This window comes from Oryx dammah, unplaced genomic scaffold (assembly GCF_014754425.2).
Source record: "Oryx dammah isolate SB20612 unplaced genomic scaffold, SCBI_Odam_1.1 HiC_scaffold_2, whole genome shotgun sequence".
Classification (NCBI taxonomy): Eukaryota; Metazoa; Chordata; class Mammalia; order Artiodactyla; family Bovidae; genus Oryx; species Oryx dammah.
Window position 1 is genome coordinate 90,419,570 of NW_024070186.1, and position 20,434 is coordinate 90,440,003.

At 35.1% G+C, this 20,434-nt stretch overlaps 1 protein-coding gene and 1 non-coding gene across 5 annotated transcripts in view; one reads left to right on the plus strand and one right to left on the minus strand.

Annotated features, from left to right (window-relative positions):
* Window positions 1-20,434, plus strand: part of GOLGB1 (golgin B1) — a 77,581-nt gene that overhangs the window by 16,510 nt on the left and 40,637 nt on the right. For 2 of the 4 annotated variants that reach the window (XM_040250608.1, XM_040250627.1), the window contains exons 6-11: window positions 1,010-1,129; window positions 3,553-3,675; window positions 4,786-4,899; window positions 6,523-6,925; window positions 7,979-8,094; window positions 19,430-19,544. In XM_040250608.1, the coding sequence (XP_040106542.1) occupies window positions 1,010-1,129; window positions 3,553-3,675; window positions 4,786-4,899; window positions 6,523-6,925; window positions 7,979-8,094; window positions 19,430-19,544 (991 nt within the window). The remainder of the gene's footprint in view (window positions 1-1,009; window positions 1,130-3,552; window positions 3,676-4,785; window positions 4,900-6,522; window positions 6,926-7,978; window positions 8,095-19,429; window positions 19,545-20,434) is intronic. The other 2 variants (XM_040250617.1, XM_040250638.1) reach the window with 2 other exon arrangements.
* TRNAG-CCC lies at window positions 14,949-15,021 on the minus strand. The gene has a single exon. It is a non-coding gene; the product is annotated as a tRNA-Gly (tRNA).

A 20,434-nucleotide genomic window follows, 5' to 3' on the forward strand; every position in this document is an offset into this window, starting at 1 on the left:
AGCACATCACATAGGTGTATAGGAAAAAAGTCATTTAAATTGCATCAATCCATTGACACTGTCTGGATAGCTGATGTGTTTATTGTTAACACTAGGAGCAACATGCACACTTATTACTTGCACAGCGGTTTAACAGTATATTGCATGATACAGCAGGTAAAGTGAAATATAATCATACAAAAACATAATTGTATTTAATAGAAAATAATTTATTCTTAAATTAATTAAAATGAACTAATATTAATAGTTTAATTTCTCACTTACATTAGGCATATTTCAAGCCCTTGATAGCCACATGTGGCTAGTCGATGATGAATTGTATAACACGTGTGAAGCCCTTCTTTGTCTTCTATTTCTGTTATCCCTATTCTGTTTAATTTCTATTTCACACCTGGAAGTTTCTTCTTGGTGCAGTTTGTATTTTGGGTGGCAGTCGTAAGAGTTAGTTTTCAAACTTCAGGTAGGCCAGATTGTTGTAGCTTTTTTGTCCTTTTTACTGTGGACCCCTTTACTCGGCCAGAATCAGAATGGAAAAGCTTTGCCAACTCACGCTGTTGTCCTAAGATTGGCCAACTGTGCTTCCCAGTAAGAATTTATTGACCATTTGGGGGTTTTCCTGTTCTCAAGGCAATCAGATGTTGCTCTGTTGCTGCCTTCCTCCTATTGCACAGACTCTGATACCAGAGTCTTTTGGTGGTTTGTCCCTACCTACGTGTATTTTAGCATTTGTAGTACTGCCTTCCTAATTTTACTGTAAATATTGTCTAGTTGTACTGTCTGTTTCTGTGTGAGGATTCAAAGAAATTGAAAAACTGCTGCCCTTGTTTTGGTTTCCCTCTGACAAGTAATTTTGGTAATTTTTTAAAAAACCACAGTTCATGCAATTCCCTTCAGTGTTAAATGGAAATTAGAAGGATATTTGTAGGTACTTAGGGCAAATGAAAAGGGAGGTCAGAGTTAAGAGTGCCAGTTCTTTTGCTTAAATATTTGTTTCCTTCTATGTCTTCAGTCTTGTTCAACAGAGATGGAAGAATTTTTAATGATGAAGAAGCAGCTCCAAGAGAAGGAGGAACTCGTTAGCACTTTGCAAACCCAGCTCAGCCAGACACAGGCAGAGCAAGCTGCTCAGGTAGGGTGGGAGGTACCTCAGATTCAGTAGAGTAAAGAATCATGAAAGTTTAAGATTAGGTGGGAGAGGGAGGGGGAATATGTATACTTGATTTGTATTGTTGTACAGCAGAAACAGAACAATTTTCTTCCAATTAAAAAAATAAAAACAAGCAATTTTCTTCCAATTAAAAAATTTTTTTAAACTTATATAGAAAAAAATAAACAATGTAGCTCATGAGATATATGACAAAATGGGGAAAAAAAGCTTAATATTATTACATGACAAATCAATTCAGTCTAAAGAAGAAATTAGAAGTATTATTTACCTTGATGAATACACCATAGCTTAATTTATGGCTGTTTCTTAGTTCTACAGGCCCACAAACTTGGTTTTAATAGTATACAAAGATTCAGTCTTTTAGAAAGGAATGAGCTTATGCTGAGTTCCAAAGAGACTGGTAGATAAACCAAAAGAAATACAAATGACTAAGTCCATTCTTCACAGTAAAATCTTAATGAGAAGTTAAATTATAATCAAAGTATTAGTGCTTATGTAATGAGAAGGTGGTACAAGTTATGAGGTTCAATGTTAAAAGGCGTGACTTTCTTCTTTATAGTTGTTTCTGCTATAACCAGAAATTATTCTGCTACCAGGACCAGTAGTTATTTTCTGCTGCTGTTTGAACTGCCATCGTCAATTCTTTCTATTTTTCTGAATTTCCCGTTTGACCACTCACTCTTATATTTTTCCTTTAATAATGCTCAAATGACTCAAGAAACATTTTTTTCCCCTCAAGTGCCTTATCCATTGGGTGTTTGATGTTTATTGATAACTTATTAGTGGTACTCTCTGTCTATGGATGACCTACTACTGTGTATAAATTTAATATTGGATATTCTAAGATCTTAAGTTTTGTGTATTAGCTTTTATCATGTCCTTTTTTGTATACATTATATGCTGTAGGATGGGGAAATACAGAATATTTTTACCGAGTGACTTACTACATGGAAAGCCAAGGTGTATGGGTATACACATACACACACACACACACACACACACACACACACATAAATGTATTAACTGATCCATCATAATATAAGCCATTCAGAATGTTCAGAGCAAGCAGCAATACAAAGTATTTTGTGAGATGAAAGAAGTTACTGTGCATATGACAACCAAGGAATCTTATATGGAAGACTCAAGATTTAGGTAAAACAATGATGGATAGATAATATAGTTTCAACAGGGTGGGGAAAGGATATTCCAGTTGTGGGGAATGGTGTGAGCAAAGTCTCAGGAAAAAGAATATGGACATTTATAGGAAAGGATGTATAGATATGTTTGGCTAATGAAGGACTCCAGTGCCTATACATTTGAAACAGGATTTCAAATTTATAGTGACATCAAAATCCAGATAATGGCAGAAACCAACAAAATTCTGTAAAGCAATTATCCTTCAATTAAAAAATAAATAAAAGATACAGTAGAGGAAAAAAAAAACGTATCATTAAGATTTTTTTTCTTCCTGCCTTAGAAGGAGAGCCAAGTTTGGTTCAAAGTGTCACAAATCGAACAATCAACAGTAATTGAAGGACCAGTGCAAAATGGGCGAGTGAAGAGCTGGTTGGCCTGCTTAGCCACAGATCTTGAGGAAGTGAATAAGCACACACAGACACACACACACACACACAAAACCTAAGAACGACACACCCACACACACACACACAAAACCTAAGAACCACACACACACACAAAACCTAAGAACGAAACGAAAACACTGATACTGAGCAACTCACAACCAGTCAGTTTATTTCCATTTCATTCAGTCACAATGAGGGTGATCTAAAATCCTGCAAGTAATGACAGCTGAAAATAGCTGTCTGGAGAGGCAGTGTGGATTGGATGGAAATATACCAAGTTCTTTGGTAGAAGCAATTCTCTGAAAATAAGACCTGAAAGAAAAATTTGTATTTCCAGTTGTAGAGAATCTTGAGTAGAAGATAACATTATTTTGAGGTTTTATAGGGCATGAGAATTTCATGGAAAGTTTTTGACCACAAGTGTGATAGTCAATGAATTGTCTAGGGCTTAACAGGAATCTTAACTTTGTATGTTTAATATTCTAACCTCCTTAGATCTTTTAAAAATGTACCTCTTGTATATTTAAACACTGTTTTAACCATGCAAATATAGTTTTTATTCAAAATTTATATTTAAGCTGACTTCTGAATTTAATGGCAGGCTTTCTCTCACATTTTGAAGTTACCATCAGGCCTAGCTCTCTTCCAAAAATCTCATCCTTTGACATTCAAAATTTAATCTGAAGTATCTATTGTCTTATCAGTTCTCAGCGTCTGTGTTTGGAGAATAGTCTGTGAGTTTTGTTTGTGTGATAATTCCGGGAGTGTAACTTGTATAGTTTCTCTGGTGTGTGTCTTCAGTTGAGTTCCATGCAGCAGGTGGTCCGAGAGAAAGATGCCCGCTTTGAGACACAGGTTCGTCTTCATGAAGATGAGCTTCTTCAGTTAGTAACCCAGGCAGATGTGGAAACAGAGATGCAACAGGTGTGTTGCTAAAACCTAGTGGAATGTTGTTTTGGTTAACATTTAATTAAGTTATCACAGCCACTTTTCCATCCCTGCCCACTGCTCTTCACTTGGTGTGGGTTTGCTCATTAATTGCCTTCTTTTTGGTGGTCTTCTCTTCTGTTTCATATTAATTATTTATTTTCCTTTACCTTTTCCCTTACCCCTCTAATCAGATTGTCAGTACTCAAAAGCTGAGTTTAATTGGTAAATGTGTGTGGTAGTCAGAAATGGGTTTCTCTTCCGTTTGCTCATTGTAGCTACCTTTGTACATTAGAAAGCTGATCCAAAGCTTCAAATCAATGAAGTCAGTTTTAAACTTTAGAAAATTTAAAGAAAAAAAAAAGGAGTGATTTTGAAACCTTAAAGCCTTTTATTAAATCTTTCTTTAAAAAAAAAATCATTGAGTAATTTTTGAAAATTGGCTTCATTGTTTTTAAGTTTGTCACCTACTAACTCAAAAGTATTTGTTTCTGTTTAATGTGTAAGGCAGTGTAGTACTCTGAGGCACTCCAGTGGTATTTTTTATGGTCGATCCACTTAATGGATTTTGAGTGAAAACTTCTTCCATGTTTTAGACGATCCTTCAGAGTACATCACTAAATAAAGTTTCAGAATACAGCACTTTTTAAAGTTGATTATTAATATATACATGTATTATTGACTTAGTCATTCAACAAATGTTTATCAAGTGCATGTCCCATGCATGAAACTAGAAGAGAAATGGTTCTTGCCTGTAGAGAATGTTCTCTTAGGTGAGTAGGATATATATGTACCTACATTATTTAGATACAAGATCTTGACTATATAATTTTAAAAGTGGATACGTGTAATAAATATCTAATTATTAAAAAGGCTCCCTAATTTAGGGACTTGCTTGTGTCAGTTTGGTTGTTGGTGGTGCTCTGGAGAAGACATTTTGGAGATTCTTTGTTGCTGCTGGTTGAGGAGAATGGCAGTGTCTGACTGTTTAACCTGTCATCCCTAACATCCAAAAATCTTAGGATACAAGCCTACCTGACATTTTGAAAGTAATCAGGTAATGATGCTCATGTGTTAGCACATTGTATCTGAATGTTTCCTTCTCAGAAATTAAGGATGCTGCAGAGGAAACTTGAGGAGCATGAAGAAGCCTTGTTGGGCCGCACTCAGGTTGTGGACCTGCTGCAGCAGGAGCTGACCACTGCTGAACAGAGAAACCAGGTACTGCCTTGTGATCTCTGTTGCCTGCCTCGGGAGCATTCATTTCCAATTCAGTTTTCCAGAGAGCAGGCATAAAATCCTATTAGAAGCCTTCAGAGAATTGATGCCATGTATTCATTCTATCAACAAATTCCCTATGCTTAAGTGGTGGTGATATTCAGTTCAGTTCAGTCGCTCAGTCATGTCAGACTCTTTGCGACCTCATGAATCACAGCACACGAGGCCTCCCTGTCCATCACCATTTCCCGGAGTTCACTCAGACTCACATCCATCAAGTTGGTGATGCCATCCAGCCATCTCATCCTCTGTTGTCCCCTTTTCCTCCTGCCCCCAATCCCTCCCAGCATCAGAGTCTTTTCCAATGAGTCAACTCTTCACATGAGGTGGCCAAGGTAGTAGAGTTTCAGCTTTAGCATCATTCCTTGCAAAGAACACCCAGGGCTGATCTCCTTTAGAATGGACTGGTTGGATCTCCTTGCAGTCCAAGGGACTCTCAAGAGTCTTCTCCAACACCACGGTTCAAAAGCATAAATTCTTGGGCGCTCAGCTTTCTTCACAGTCCAACTCTCACATCCATACATGACCACTGGAAAAACCATAGCCTTGACTAGACGGACCTTCGTTGGCAAAGTAATGTCTCTGCTTTTGAATATGCTCTCTAGGTTGGTCATAACTTTCCTTCCAAGGAGTAAGCATCTGTTAATTTCATGGCTGCAGTCACCATCTGCGGTGATTTTGGAGCCCCCCAAAATAAAGTTTGACACTGTTTCCACTGTGGTGATACTATGATGAGCAAAATGTATACAGTTCTTTCCCTCATGAAACTTATATTTCACATCTTGTTGCCTTTTCCTTTGTGATTTTAGGTCTAGGATCCTAGTTTCTTTAGAATGTGTTATTTTCCTCTGAAAGTCCATATTCTGTGCTTGTTCATCTGGGTCCTGCATGCTGCTAGAGAAGGTCATCTCCTTTCTTTTCAGCTCTCCTTGAAAACGACTGTCTTTCTTGCACAGAAACATGTTCTCATATCTCCAGTCCTAACAAACCCTGACCCTGAGTCCCCTCTCTGGCTGTCATCACATAGGTTCAAATCCCAGTTGTGCTACTTACTAGATAGGTACTGTAGAAATATTTACATATGTGTGACTTTATGGTAAATTTCCCTTCTTTTAATACCTTGTAAGTATCTCTTTTGGCCTCTAATGTTTTGTATTATACTGATCTGTTTAAGTGTGATGCTCCCACTAAACGCTGAGTTCCTTGAGGGCAGGGACTGGATCCATTTATTCATTCATTTATTCAGTATTTATTGAGTACCAGGTACTTAGTATGCCGTATATTATGCTAGGTGCTGGAGAACAATGAGGATAAAACAGGCACAGTCCATTCACTTATTGAACTAATTTTGTATTGGGAGACATGTAAGTGAAAAAATAATAACACTGTATATATACACACTATGGTCAAAAGTATCAAGAAGCAAAAACAGAGGACCTTTGTGCAATTGGAAGTTTGGTCCTGAGTGTCTAGGCCCAGGCTTCACCTAGAAAGGGCTCTTCACTATGCTTATTGAAATGCAAGAATGAATTTATGGTTCATGAGGCTTTTTTTTTTTTTTCTTAGATTCTCTCTCAGCAATTACAACAGATGGAAGCTGAGCTGAGCACTTTAAGGAACACTATAGAAACAGAAAGACAGGAGTCCAAGGTTTTGATGGAAAAGATGGAACTAGAAGTGGCAGAGAGAAAACTATCTTTCCATAACCTGCAAGAAGAAATGCATCATCTTCTGGAACAGCTTGAACAAGCAGGCCAAGCCCAGGCTGAACTGCAGTCCCAGCACAGTGCTTTGGAACAGAAGCACAATGCAGAAATGGAAGAGAAGACCTCTCACATTTTGAGCCTTCAAAAATCTGAGCAAGAGCTGCACTCTGCCTGTGATGCCCTCAAGGATCAAAATTCAAAACTTCTCCAAGATAAACATGAACAGGCAGCTCATTCAGCCCAGGTCATTCAGCAGCTGGAAGGTCAGTATCTGAGTGCTTTTGAAGCCCACTTGTGTAGCACCTCAGTAGCTCCTACTTTAAAATTTCAGATATCTCTTAATGACATCATTTGCCTGTTAAACCAAGGAATCTATAGAAGGATTAAGAAAGATGTCTCTTCTGAACCCTTTGTTGCATTTCTCCCATCTCTAACTGAAGTTATAATCTGACTTAATATTATAATTATCATTATAGTACTAAAACTATTGATAGTGATGTGTCAAATTTTAAAGTATGCTATGTGAAGCATGACTGTGGTCTAAAGGGTTCATTAACTGAAATGAGTAGGATTTGGATTAATTTATGAAAAACTCAAGCCAAATCTAGTTGCAAAGGTAGGGAGACTAAATTATATAGAGTCAGCCTTACTTCTAAAGATGGATCTGAATGCTTTTCTTATAGGTGAAAATTTCTTTTTAAATAAAATTTTTATCCTCTAAGGAGATTTAAGGAAAACTTATTTTAAAAATATGTTATTATTAAAGTATTAATAATACATGACTCTGATTTAGTTTAATTCTAATAGATTGGCATACAGGAAAGATTTTAGAAAGCATTAAATTGAAGATCTGTGTTGAAGAAAGCTGAACATTAACCAAAAAGCTTTGCAGGGCATTATATGGGGACAGTGTGTTACCTGAGCATGCTGTTCTCTTAACTGAACCATGCTGATGTTCAAAACTGTGTGATAGAATCTCAGTAGAATTTGTAATGCTTATGTGGAGACTGAAGAAAATAAAAAACATGTAGGGCATTTTCAAGGGGAAAAGGAAAAATGACTTTAAAAAAATATACCTAGGCCTGTTTTATTTTGCCTATGAAGGTGGCTTACTGAGCTGTCCTCTGGTCCCTGAGAGTAATTAAACAGTTTATAAAAATGTTGTCACATAAAATATGCTGGCATTATATTTTAATTAATATAATTGAACCAGAATAAACAACATAGCATATGGTCTACCCCTGGAAGATAATAACTCATTAAGTTTGGGATGTAAGCCAAAGATTATTTCAGTCTACTTGTTTTCTTTTCCGTAGATCAACTCCAGCAAAAATCTGAAGAAATTAACCAATTTCTAAATAAGCCACCATTGCTAAAACATGAAACAGCGTCTCAGACTTGTTCGCCAGATGTTTCTCATGAGGGCACACAGGTAATTACATGTGTACTTCTTATGAATAAGATCTGTTTATCTTTGCTGTACTTGGGTGTTCTAATAGAATTTATTCCAGAAGCAGTATAAGCCTTCTGTCTTTTCTGCCTGATAAAATCCTTTTTTTTTTTTTTTGAGCAGTTCCGTTTGAAAGGAATCCTGAAAAGTGTCCCAAGAATGAATAATGAGGAAAAAATAGATAGTGAACACCATGACCTCAGAATATTTTCTAATTTTAAAGTCTTAATATGTTGTATTAGAGATAAGTCATTAATTTTAATCTTATAATCAGTTTTCCCAGTCAGGAGTACAATTTTGCTTTTGGTAGGCTGAGATTTGATCAGGTTTTCAGTATACAATGTAGTCCAACCAAACTTAAGTCTATTGTAAAAATTGTAATGCTCACATTAATCAGCTAATGGTAAAAAGTTTAATTGCCTAATAATTGGCCAGTATATTCTCTCTGTCTTCTATAAAAATCCCTGGGAAGCTATGTTTTAATTGCCAGAAGCTGCTTATTAAACTTGAATATCAGAATAAGAAAAGTTAGTTTGATGACTTAGGTTAGCTAGTGTCAAGCTGGGATAACTAGATTAATTCATCTCCATTATAAGATTATACCCTTACAAACTGACAGATACATTGGTCAGCAGAGTACGACAGTCCCTGGGCAGTACTTTACACTGACAAAAATGTTTGTTTCCTGGTTTTTGCCATCTAGGCTTTCCAGTCTCTTCTGTTCTCCCATTCTCAACTTTTTGCTCTTATGTTTTGTTAAGACATTTTTCAGCAACTCTAAAAAATTCAAAGAACTTTATAGTGAACACTTGCGTACCTACCACATAGATTTTATCAATATTTACTATATTTGCATTATCGTATATCTATCCATTTATTCATCTACCAATTCCATCTGAATTTTTTATGTTTCAGAGTAAGTTGTAGATATCAGTATATTTTTCTCTAAATATTTCAGCATGCATACCATTGAGTAGATTTTGAATATATATGTATAGTTCTTTTTCTTTGAAGCACGATTTACAAAACACAAAATGTACAAGTATTAAATGTGCCATTCATTGAGTTTTATCAAATGCATTACTCAATTCCCTATCAACATGTATCACCTTACACAGTACCCTTTTGCAGTCAACCCCATTACTCTCCTCCAGACGAACCAGTGTTCTATTTTTTCACCTTAGATTAATTTTCCATGTTTTATAGCCTGTTAATGTAATCACGTCTGTATTCTTTTGTATAATGCTTCTTTCACTCAGCATATTTTGAGATTATTTATGTTATTGCATATATCATAATTGATTCTTTGCGGAGAAGTATTTCATTTTATGAACGTAGCATTTTCTTTTTGCATGATTGTGCTATAATTTCCTTTTGATAGATACTTGGGTTTTTTATGCTTTGGCTATTATGAATTAAGCTGCTGTGAACATTCTTGCACAAGTATTTGTGTGGACATATGTTTTCACTCATCTTTGTCAAGTGCTAGTTGAGGAAGCTCTAGGCCATAGAGTAAGAATGCATTTAGCTCTATAGGGAAATACTGGATCTTTTGCCAAAGTGATTATAATATTTATGTGTGTGCTCAGTTGTGTCCGACTCTGCGATCCCATGGACTGTAGCCTGCTCAGCTAGGCTCTTCTGTCCATGGGATTTTTCCCAGCAAGAATGCTGGTGTAGTTTGGTGGTTCTTCCAGGGGATCTTCCCAACCTAGGAATCGAACCCATGTCTCCTGCATTGGCAGGTGAATTCTTTACCACTGAGCACCTTCTTGCCTAATATAAATGAGAGTTCCAGTGGCTCTACATCTTCTCTAAGATTTTGTATTATCAGTTTAAAAATTTTAGTCATTCTAATGGGTATGTATTGGTAGGTTGTTGGAATTTCAATTTGCTTTTCCCTGATGACAAATGACGTTGAACATGTTTTTCTGAAATTCTTGGACATTTGTATTTCTTGTTTTGGTGAAGTATCTTCTCAAGTTATTTCCTCATTTTGAAAGTTGAGATTTTTTTACCTATTTGTCAAATTGTAGTAATTCTTTATGCACCCTAAATGCCAATTTATTATCAGGCATATTTGGTGAATATTTTCTCCCATGCTGTGGCTTGCTTCTTACTTGTTTTCTTCATGATGTCCTTTTAATTAACAGTCATTTGCAATTTTGATAAAGTCTATTATTTATCAGTTTTTTTTCTGGTTATAATTTTCTGTGTCCTGTCTGTGAAATCTTTGCTTAACCGTAAGTTATGAACATACTCTCTTATATTTTCTGTGAAATCTTTGCTTAACCGTAAGTTATGAACATACTCTCTTATATTTTCTTCCACAAGCCATATAGTTCTAGCTTTCAGAGTTAAGTCTCTGAACCTCAATAAAGTTTTGTATGTGGTGTAAGATAAAGAATCGAGGTTTTTTGTTTTTGTTTTTCCTATATGGATACCCAGTTGTTTCAGTACCATTTCTTAGAAATACTTTCCTTTCCTCATTAGATTGCTTTGGTAACTTTGTTGAAAGCAAATTTATGAGCTTTCTATTCTATTGATCTGTCATTTCTTATGCCTGTATCACATTGTTTTCATTACTGTAATTTTGAATCAAGTAGTATAAATCCTCTGACTTTGTTCTTTTTAAGATTGCTTTGATTATTCCAGGTTCTTTACACTTCCACAGAAACTGTACAGTCAACTTTCTCAAATTCTATTTGGGAAAAAAAAAATGGATGGGATTTTGAATTAGCATTGTGTCGAATCTATAGATCAGTTTAGGGAGAAGTGACATCTTAATACTACTGAACTTTTCAATCCAGGAGTATAGTATCTCTCTTCACTTACTAAGATCTTTATTTTTTTTAATTTAAATTTTATTTTTAATTGTAGAATAATTACAATATTGTGATTGTTTTTGCCATACATCAACATTAATCAGCCATAGGTATACATATGTTCCCTCCCTTTTATAGCCCTCTCCCACCTCTCTGCCCTTCCCACCCCTCTAGGTTTTCACAGAACACTGGCTTTGGGTTCCCTGCATCATACAGCAGACTCCCACTGGCTGCTTTACGTATGGTGATGTGTATGTTTCAATGCTATTCTCTCAAATCATGCCACCCTCTCCTTCCTCCACTGTGTCCAAAAGTCTGTTCTAGATGTATGTGTCTCCTTTGCTGCCCTGCAAGTAGGCTTGTCAGTACTGTCCTTCTAGATTCTGTATATTTGCGTTAGTATACAATATTTGTCTTTTTCTTTGACTTTCTGCACTCTTTATAATAGGCTCTAGGTTCATCCACCTCATTAGAACTGACTCAAACGTGTTCGTTTTTATAGCAGACTAATATCCCATTGTGTATATGTACCACAACTTCCTTATCCATTCATCTGTCTATGAACATCTAGGTTGCTTTCATGTCCTAGCTATTGTAAATAGTACTGCTATGAACATAGGGGTATGTGTCTTTTTCAGTTATGGTTTCCTCAGAATATAGTCTCAGTCATGGGATTGCTGGGTCATCTGCAGTGGCACCCCACTCCAGTACTCTTGCCTGGAAAATCCCATGGACAGAGGAGCCTGGTAGGCTGCAGTCCATGGGGTCGCGAAGAGTCGGACATGGCTGAGCAACTTCACTTTCACTTTTCACTTTCATGCATTGGAGAAGGAAATGGCAACCCACTCCAGTGTTCTTGCCAGGAGAATCCCAGGGACGGGGGGAGCCTGGTGGGCTGCTGTCTATGGGGTCGCACAGAGTCAGACACGACTGACGCGACTTAGCAGCAGCAGCAGCTGGTAGTTTTATTCCTAGTTTTTTAAGGAATCTCTGTACTGTTCTCCATAGTGGCTGTATCAATTTGCATTCCCACCAACAATGTAAGTGGGTTCTCTTCTCTCTCCACCCTCTCCAGCATTTATTGTTTGTAGACTTTGATGATTGCCATTCTGACCACTGTGAGATACCTCATTGTAGTTTTGATTTGCATTTCTCTAATAATGTATGCTATTGAGCATCTTTAATGTCTCTCAGCACTGGTTTGGAGGAGTTATGCATGTTTTTAGAATTTATTCTGAAATAGTTCATATTTTTTAATGCTTTTGTAGATGGAATTTATTCTCTTTTCATTTCCAGTTGTTTGTTGCTTGTATGTTAAGTATGCAATTGAATTTTGCTTATGTGAACTTGATATATATTGTATTAGCTCTGGACTCTTTGTAGATTCCTTAGGATTTCCTGCATAAACAGTCATGTCATCTGCAAATTAAGACAAGTTTATTCCTTTTTAATCTTTATGCCTTTATTTCTTTTTCATTCAAAGGCTAGGACATTCACAACATTGTTTAATAAAAGTGGTAATATTGGGCCTTCGGCACTTTTCTTGATCTTAGGGGATCAGCTGTGGTGCTAGCCTTAAGTCTTACATGAATGTTCTTTATCAGATTGATGTTGTTCCCCTCAATCCCTAATTTGGTAAGAATTGGTATTAGATTTTGCCAAATGCCTTATCTGCACTTATTGAAATGACCACATGGGTTTTCTTCTTTATTCTGTTAATGTGGTATAGTACTTTAATTTTTGAATATTAAACCAACCTTGTATTGTTAGGATAAACCTGACTTGGTCATAATATATTACACTTTTTATTTATTACTGAATTTGATTTAATACTTTTCTATTTGTATTTATAAAGGGTTTTAGTCATGAAGGTTTTCCTCTGTTTTGTAGTGCTTTGTCAGATTTTGGTATTAGAGTTAATATGGCATCAAAAACACAAGTTGGCAAGTGTTCCGTTCTATTTTCTGGGAGTTTTTGTAAAATTGGTATTATTTCTCAAGAGTTTGAAAGAATTCACCATTGAAACCACCTGGGTCTGGAGGTGACAATGAATTTCTTCTGCAGATATGAGACTAATAAGATTTTCTTTTTCATCTTGTACCAGTTGGATTTTTGTTTTGTTTTGTCCATTTCATTGAAGATGTCAAATTTTTGTTATAATGTTGGTTGCAATAGTCTCTTTTTATCTTTTTAATGCTTGTGTACCCTTTGTAGTGATACCCACCTCTACCCCAATCACTATTACTGTTTTTTTAGATTAAGATATAATTAACATATAACATTGTAGAAATTTAAGGTATCCAACTTGTTGATTTGATACATGTATATCTTTCAACAGAGTTACCACCATAGCATTAGTGAATACTTCCACCATGATACATAATTATCAGTTCTTTTCTGTGGTGAGAACATTTAAGATCTAGTCTCTCAGCAACTTTGAAATGTATAATACATTATTGTTAATTATAATCAGAATGCTGGGCATTAGATCTTTAAAACTTGTTCATCTTCTAACTGCAAATTTCTACTGTTTGATTTGTGCTTCATTTTCTTGATCAGACTAAACTAGAAATTGACTTTTAAAAAAAATATTTTAAAAGAACCAACTTTTAACCTTGTTGATTTTCTTTGTTTTCACTTTTATTGTTTTTTGATCCTTGGTATTTCTTTCTGTTTATTTGGTTTTACTTTTCTTTTTCTACCTTCTTAAGGTATAACTTTATATGAAACACTTTAGATCTTTGTCATTTAAACACTTAAAGGATACAGTTCCCTTTTAAGCACATGGTTTGATATGTTGTGTTTTTATCATTCAGTTTTTGAAGCATTTTCAAATTCTCCTTGTGATTTCATCTTTGATCATGGATTATTTAGAAATGTGTTAATTATCCACATATTTGGTTTTATTTTTAGATATCTTATTGTTATTATTATTGCTTTCTAATTTAATTTCATTATGATCAGATAACATATTTTATATTATTTCAGTTCTTTGAAATTTGTAGAGACTTGTTTTATGACACAGCATATGGTCTGTCTTGGTGAATATAGCTTATGTGTGTTTGTATGTGTTCCAAGTCACTTCAGTTGTGTCTGACTCTTTGCAGTCCCATGGACTGCAGCCTGCCAGGCTCCTCTGTTCATGGGATTTTCCAGGCAAGAACACTGGAGTGGGTTGCCATTCCCTTCTGGGGATCTTCTCAACCCAAAGATTGATGCTGAGTCTCCTGCATTGCAGGCAGATTCTTTACCATCAGAGCTACCAGGGAAGCTATACAATATAATATTGTATAAACATCACTTAAATCATAGTATTATTTAGGTTATCTTTGTTTTGACTGATTTTTGTCTAGTTAAAACTAGACTAATTTTTTTAACATTTGATAAAATTTAATATCTGTTCTGAATAAGTTCTTAACAAGTTAAACATAGACAAATGTATCTCAGTGTAATAAAGGCCATATATGACAAGTCCAGAGCTAACAATCAGGTTCAATGGTGAAAGGTTGAAAGATTTTCCTCTTAGATCAGGAACAAGACAAAGGTGCCTACTCTTAGCACTACTCTTCAACATAGTAATTCAACATAGTAATGGAAGTCCTTGGAAGATCTGGAATGGCCAAGGATTCCAGAGAAAGAACAAAGAAGGAGGCATCAAATTCTGGATTTCATGAAGGAGGCATCAAATTCTGGATTTCTTTTCAATTCTGTGTTTCAGAGATTTGGAGAGGGAATGAATGATGGAGATGGCTATTTTCTCTGCAGAGTCTGGAGCCTTCTATGGGGGAATCTATCTGGAGGCTTTTTCAATTCAATTCTAGAGCCAGGAGTAGGATGACTTGAGTTGGCTGACAAAGTCACATGCCCTTCTCTTGTGGCTTGGCTGGGATTTTGATTTCTATTTCTTTTTTTTTTTTTTTTAAGAGATAACATTCTTTTTTTTTTTTTTTTTAAAATTTTTATTTATTTATTTGGCTGCTCGGGGTCTTAGTTGTAGCATGTGGGATCTAGCTCCCTGACCAGGGATCGAACCTGGGCCCCCTGCATTGGGAGCTCAGAGTCTTAGCCACTGGACCACCAGGGAAGTCCCGTGATTTCTATTTCTTGATTGGAATGATTCTATTTCTTCAGAAGAAATGGTTATTTCTTCTTCTAAACAGAAGGTTATGAGATTCCTCAAGTTCGAGAGATCGGAAATCCAAAATCAATTTCATTGGCCAGAAATCACAATGTCGGTTGGGTTGCAAAGGAGGCTTTAGGGAAGAATTAATGTACTCACTTTTTCCAGGGGCTAAAGCTGTATTTCTTACACCCCATGGTTCCTGGTTGTTCTTCCATCTTTAACACCAGAAGTCTAGCATCTCATCTCAGTCATCAGGTTACCTTCCAACCCTCTCATCCTCAGCATATAATATATAGTTAAGTTTTGTTTTTTTACTTCTTCCCATAAGCTTTGCTTTGTCATTGGAGTGTTGAGTTGATTCAGTATAATTACTGATATGAATGATTTGTCTTTCATTTATGCCATCTTGGGTTTTTTTCCTTCTGTTTTCTATTCCTGTCTTCTTCTATTTGGTAATTTAAAGTTTTTTGAATTTTATTTTTACTTATATATTGACTTACTTTCCTTTTAAATAGCTGTATTATAGATATAATTGACATACGATAATCTGCATACTTTTTAAGTGTACAACTTAATAAGTGTTGATGTATGCATGAAGCCATCACCACTATTAATAAAATGAACATATTCATCACCCCCAAAGTTTCTCATGATCCCTTTTAATTTTTCTCTCACCTCTCCCCCCAATCAAGTAACCACTGATCTTCTTTCTGTCATTATAGTTTGTATTTTTTAGAATTTTTAATAAATTGTATGTGATTTTTTTTCTTGACCTCTCTCACTCAGCATACTTATTCTGGTATTTATCCTATTGTATGCAGCAAGAGTTCATTCCTTTGTATTGTTGAGAATATTGTACATAGCACAGTTTGGTTATCTGTTTACTTGTTGATGGGCAGATTGGGATTATTGACTGTTACAAATAAAGCTTCTATGGATATTCTTTTACAAATCTTTGTTTGGACCTGTGCTTTCTTTACTCTCAGTAAATACCTAGAAGTGAAGTGTCTGTATCATATGAGAGATTTTAAGACAGACATTGCCAGACAGTTTTCCAAAGTGGTATTACCATTTTCTGTTCCTATCAGCAGTGTATGAGAGTTCTGGGGAAAATCTCACCTGGTAGTTATGTATTATCCTTATACTTTCTTGAATTCAGTTGCTAAAATTTTGCTTTAAAGTTTTACATCTGTGTTTATGATGAATATTTGTCTGTCTGTGATTTTCTGTAATATCTTTTCCTGGGTTTGCTCTGTGTGTAAACCTGGCCTTTGAGAATAAATTGGGAAGTATTCTTTCCTTTTCACTTCTTTGGAATGATTTTGTATAGACTTGGTGTTATATTTTCCTTAAATGTTTTGTGAAAATTCATCAGTGAAGCTGTCTAGTCTTGAAGTTTTCTTTGTGGAAGTATTTGTCTGTATAGGTTCTGTTTGTTTCATAACTATTTGGCTATTTAGGTAATCTATTTGCTCTGGAGTGAGCTTTGGTATTTTAGTATCTTTTAGGAGATTTCCATATAAAGTATCAAATTTATAGGCAAAAGTTATTCATAATAGTCTCTAATTATTCTTTTAACATATATAGAATCTGTAGTGATATTACCTCTTCCATTTCTGATATTGGTAATTTGTGTTTTCTTTCTTATGCAGGTAAGACTGTCCAGAGGTTTATTAATTTCTAGTAATCTCAAAACCAGCCTTAACTTCATTGATTCTGTCTTGTTCTCTGTTGTCTATTTTATTGATTTCTGCTTTGATCTTCCTTATTTCCTTTCTTCTGTTTACTTTAGACTTGATTTCCTCATTTCTTAGCTTCTTAAGGTGAAAGCCAAGGCCATTACTTTGAGACCTTTCTTATTTCTAATATAGGCATTTTGCATTAAAAATTCCCCCCTAAAATCTGCTTTAGTAGCATCCCACAAATTTGGTTGTATTTTCATTGTCACTCAGTTAAAGATACTAATTTCCCTTTTAATTTCTTCTTTGCCCCCTGGGTTCCTTAGTTTCTAAATATTTGGGGGTGATACATCTAGAGGTCTTTCTGTTATTGGTTTTTATTTTAATTCTATTGTGGTCAGAGCACATACTTTATATGACTTGACTCTTAGAATTGATTGAGACTTGTTTTATGGCCCAGAATATTGTTTATTTTGGTTGATGCTGTATATGTACTTGAAAATAGTCTGCTGTTGTTGGCTTGAATGTTTTATAAATGTTGATCATGTGAAGTTAGTCAGTAGTGTTATTCAAGTGTACTATATCTTTGCTGCCTCTCTGCCTGTTTGTTCTCTCAATTATTGAAAGGAGTATTGAAATCTCATAGTTGTGGATTTATTTACAGTTCTGTCCGTTTTTGCATCATATATTTTCAAGCTGTGTTATTGGGGGCTTAAACATTTAGGATGTTTATGTCTTCTTGATTATCAAGTGACCCATCGATATTATGAAATGATATTCTTTATCCTTGGTAACATTCTTTGCTGTGAAATGTACTTTTGTCTGATGTTAATATAGTTATTCTACTTTTTTGAGTAATATTAGCATGGTGTATCTTTTTTCACTCTTTAGATTATTTTTGTCTTTATATTTAAAGCCTATATGAAGCGTAGAGTTTGAATCTACTTCTTATCCAATCTGTCAATCTCTGCCCTTTACTTGGAGTGTTCAGACCATTTTCTTTAATGTTACCATTGATACCATTTTAAGTCTCTCACCTTGCTATTTGTTTTCCATTTTTCCAACTTTTTGCCTTTTACTTTTTTACTTTTCCTTCCTTTAAAAAAATTGATTGAATATTTTTTATGATTCTGTTTTTCTCACTTTTCAGCTTATTAGCTATAATTCTTTATTTTGTTATAATAGTGACTGCATTAGGGATTAATTAGTGACTGCATTAGTGACTGCTGCTGTTGCTTAGTCGCTTCAGTCATGTCCAACTCTTTGCGACCCTATAGTCTGTAGCCCTCCAGGCTTCTCTGTCTATGGGATTCTCTAGACAAGAATACTAGAGTGGATTGCTATGACCTCCTCCAGGGGATCTTCCCAACCCAAGGATCGAACCCACATCTCTTATGTCTACCTGCATTGGCAGGCAGGTTCTTTATAACCTGGGAAGCCCATTAGGGATTATAGTTGCATTTTAATCATAGTTAACCTGCATATAATACTGTGCTGCTGCATGTGTAGAATAGTAACCTTACAATTGTATACTTGTATTTCTTCATTCTTGGGACTTAGTTATTATTTTACTTATACATATGTTATAAACAAAAAACACAAAAATATAATATGTTATAAAGAAAAAATTTTATTTTTGTTTAGTCAGTTATCTTTCAGGAGATTCAAATGATAAGAAAAAAATTTTAATTACCATTGCAGTTACCATTTCTGGTGCTTTTCTTTAGGGTAGATCCAGAATTGGCAGTCTCTGTAAAGAGTCAAATGATAAATATTTTAGGCTTTTAGGCCATAACTTTATTTTCAAAAACAGGTAGAAGGCTCTAAACCTTGCCAAACTCTGGTGTAGTTTCTTATTTCCATCTTGTGTCATTTTCCTTCTGCCCAAAGGACTTCCTTTAATGTGTATGTGTACTCTCTTGAGCACACAGGTCTGCTGGTAAGGGGTTCTTATAGCTCTTGTGTGTTTGAAGAAATCTATCGCTCTGTTGTTTTTAAAAGATATCTACGAGCTAACTGTAGAATTTTATATTGATAGGTTTTTTTCTTTTGATACTTTAAGGCTATTACTGTACTCTTTTTTCTTGCATTTTGTTTCTTAATAAGAAATCTACTGTAATCTTTGTCTCTTTTTTTTATTTCCTGATTGCTTTTAGGATTTTATCACTGGTTTTGAACACTTTGGTTATAATGTGCCTTCGCATAGTTTTCTTCATGTTTCTTGTGCTTGGAATTTGCCTTTTGAATCTCTGTGTTTATAGTTTGCTTCAGTCTGGAAATTTTTCTGCCATTAATTAGTCCAATATTTTTTCTGACCTCTCTCTTCCTTTGAAGACTCCATTTACACACATACTAGATTACTTGAAGTTTTTCCAGAACTCATAGTGTGCTTTTAATTTTTTGAATTCTGAAAATTTTCTTTCATATGCAGTAGACTTGGAAAATCCAGACTTTGGTCTTAAATTCAAAAGCCAGTGAACTAGAAATTTGTGTGAAAGATTTCATCTTTCTATCTTGAGATGAAAAGGATTGCTTTAAAGATTACCTAGGCAGATAAGTAGATGCTATTTTTAAAGTATTTTTCAAGGCTGGAGAACTTTTAGAACACAAAAATGCCAGAGGCTGTCTGGACATTAGTATGAGAGTTTTGCACTGGAGAATCATTAATTTGTTGTCTTTCTACAATTTAGGCAGTCACTGAAGAGAGTATTGCCTTTTTGCAGAAGAGAGTGGTAGAACTAGAGAATGAAAAGGGAGTCTTGCTCCTTAATTCTGTAGAGCTGGAGGAGCTGAAAGCTGAGAATGGTACGTATAAATGAAAACCATAATTCTCTGACCTCTTAACCAACAACTTTTATCACTGTATATGTATAACATGTAGATTCAATGATAATAAAGATCTTAGCACAGCTAATAGTTATTGAAGTTAGGATTAATACACATTAAACAATTTGAACACAATACAGTGTTTACATAAGTATAACATTTTGCAGTGTGGGCTGTAAATGCTGCAGGAGATCTGTATTATATTCATTTTGGAGTAGGCCAAGGAATCGTCTCAGATGTATGGCTCAAATAGGACCTTAATAAGACAATGGCTTTTTAAATAGGTAAAATAGAGAAAGAACTTTTTCAGTAACAAATTTGTGGGATGAGGTAACAGAGATCAGTAGAAATAAAGATTTAGAGTTAGAAACCATTTTGTTTTTTGCTCATGCTGTATACTGCTTAGAACTGTATCCTTTTTCTTAGCCTGGCTAATTCTTGAACTCATCTTTCAGGCCTCAACTAGGGCATTAACTTTTTAAGAAGTTGGTCCTAATCTCCCAAAGTTGAATTAAATGCATTTTTGTGCTTCTAAAATTCATTTTCAAGGGCAAGGGTCTTTCTTTTTTCCGTCTTTTGCTTTACCCTTTACCAGGAACTAAATAGTACCTGGCAAATGAGTGACTGCTGAATAAAGTTTTGTTGGATTGAACTAAATTTAGCGCTTTATTCTATTGAACTGTGTGAACAGTTAGTAAGAATGAAGATATACTTCTTTCCTTTTGTCACCTGCTTCACAAGGACCTTATAGCTTTAGTAACTTGTAGTTAATAATGCTTCACTTATCTAATTTATCCTAGAGTAACTGACTACTGTGCTTTAAGAGTGAGAATGAATACCAAGTAAAGTATATACCATTTCCTAAAGTC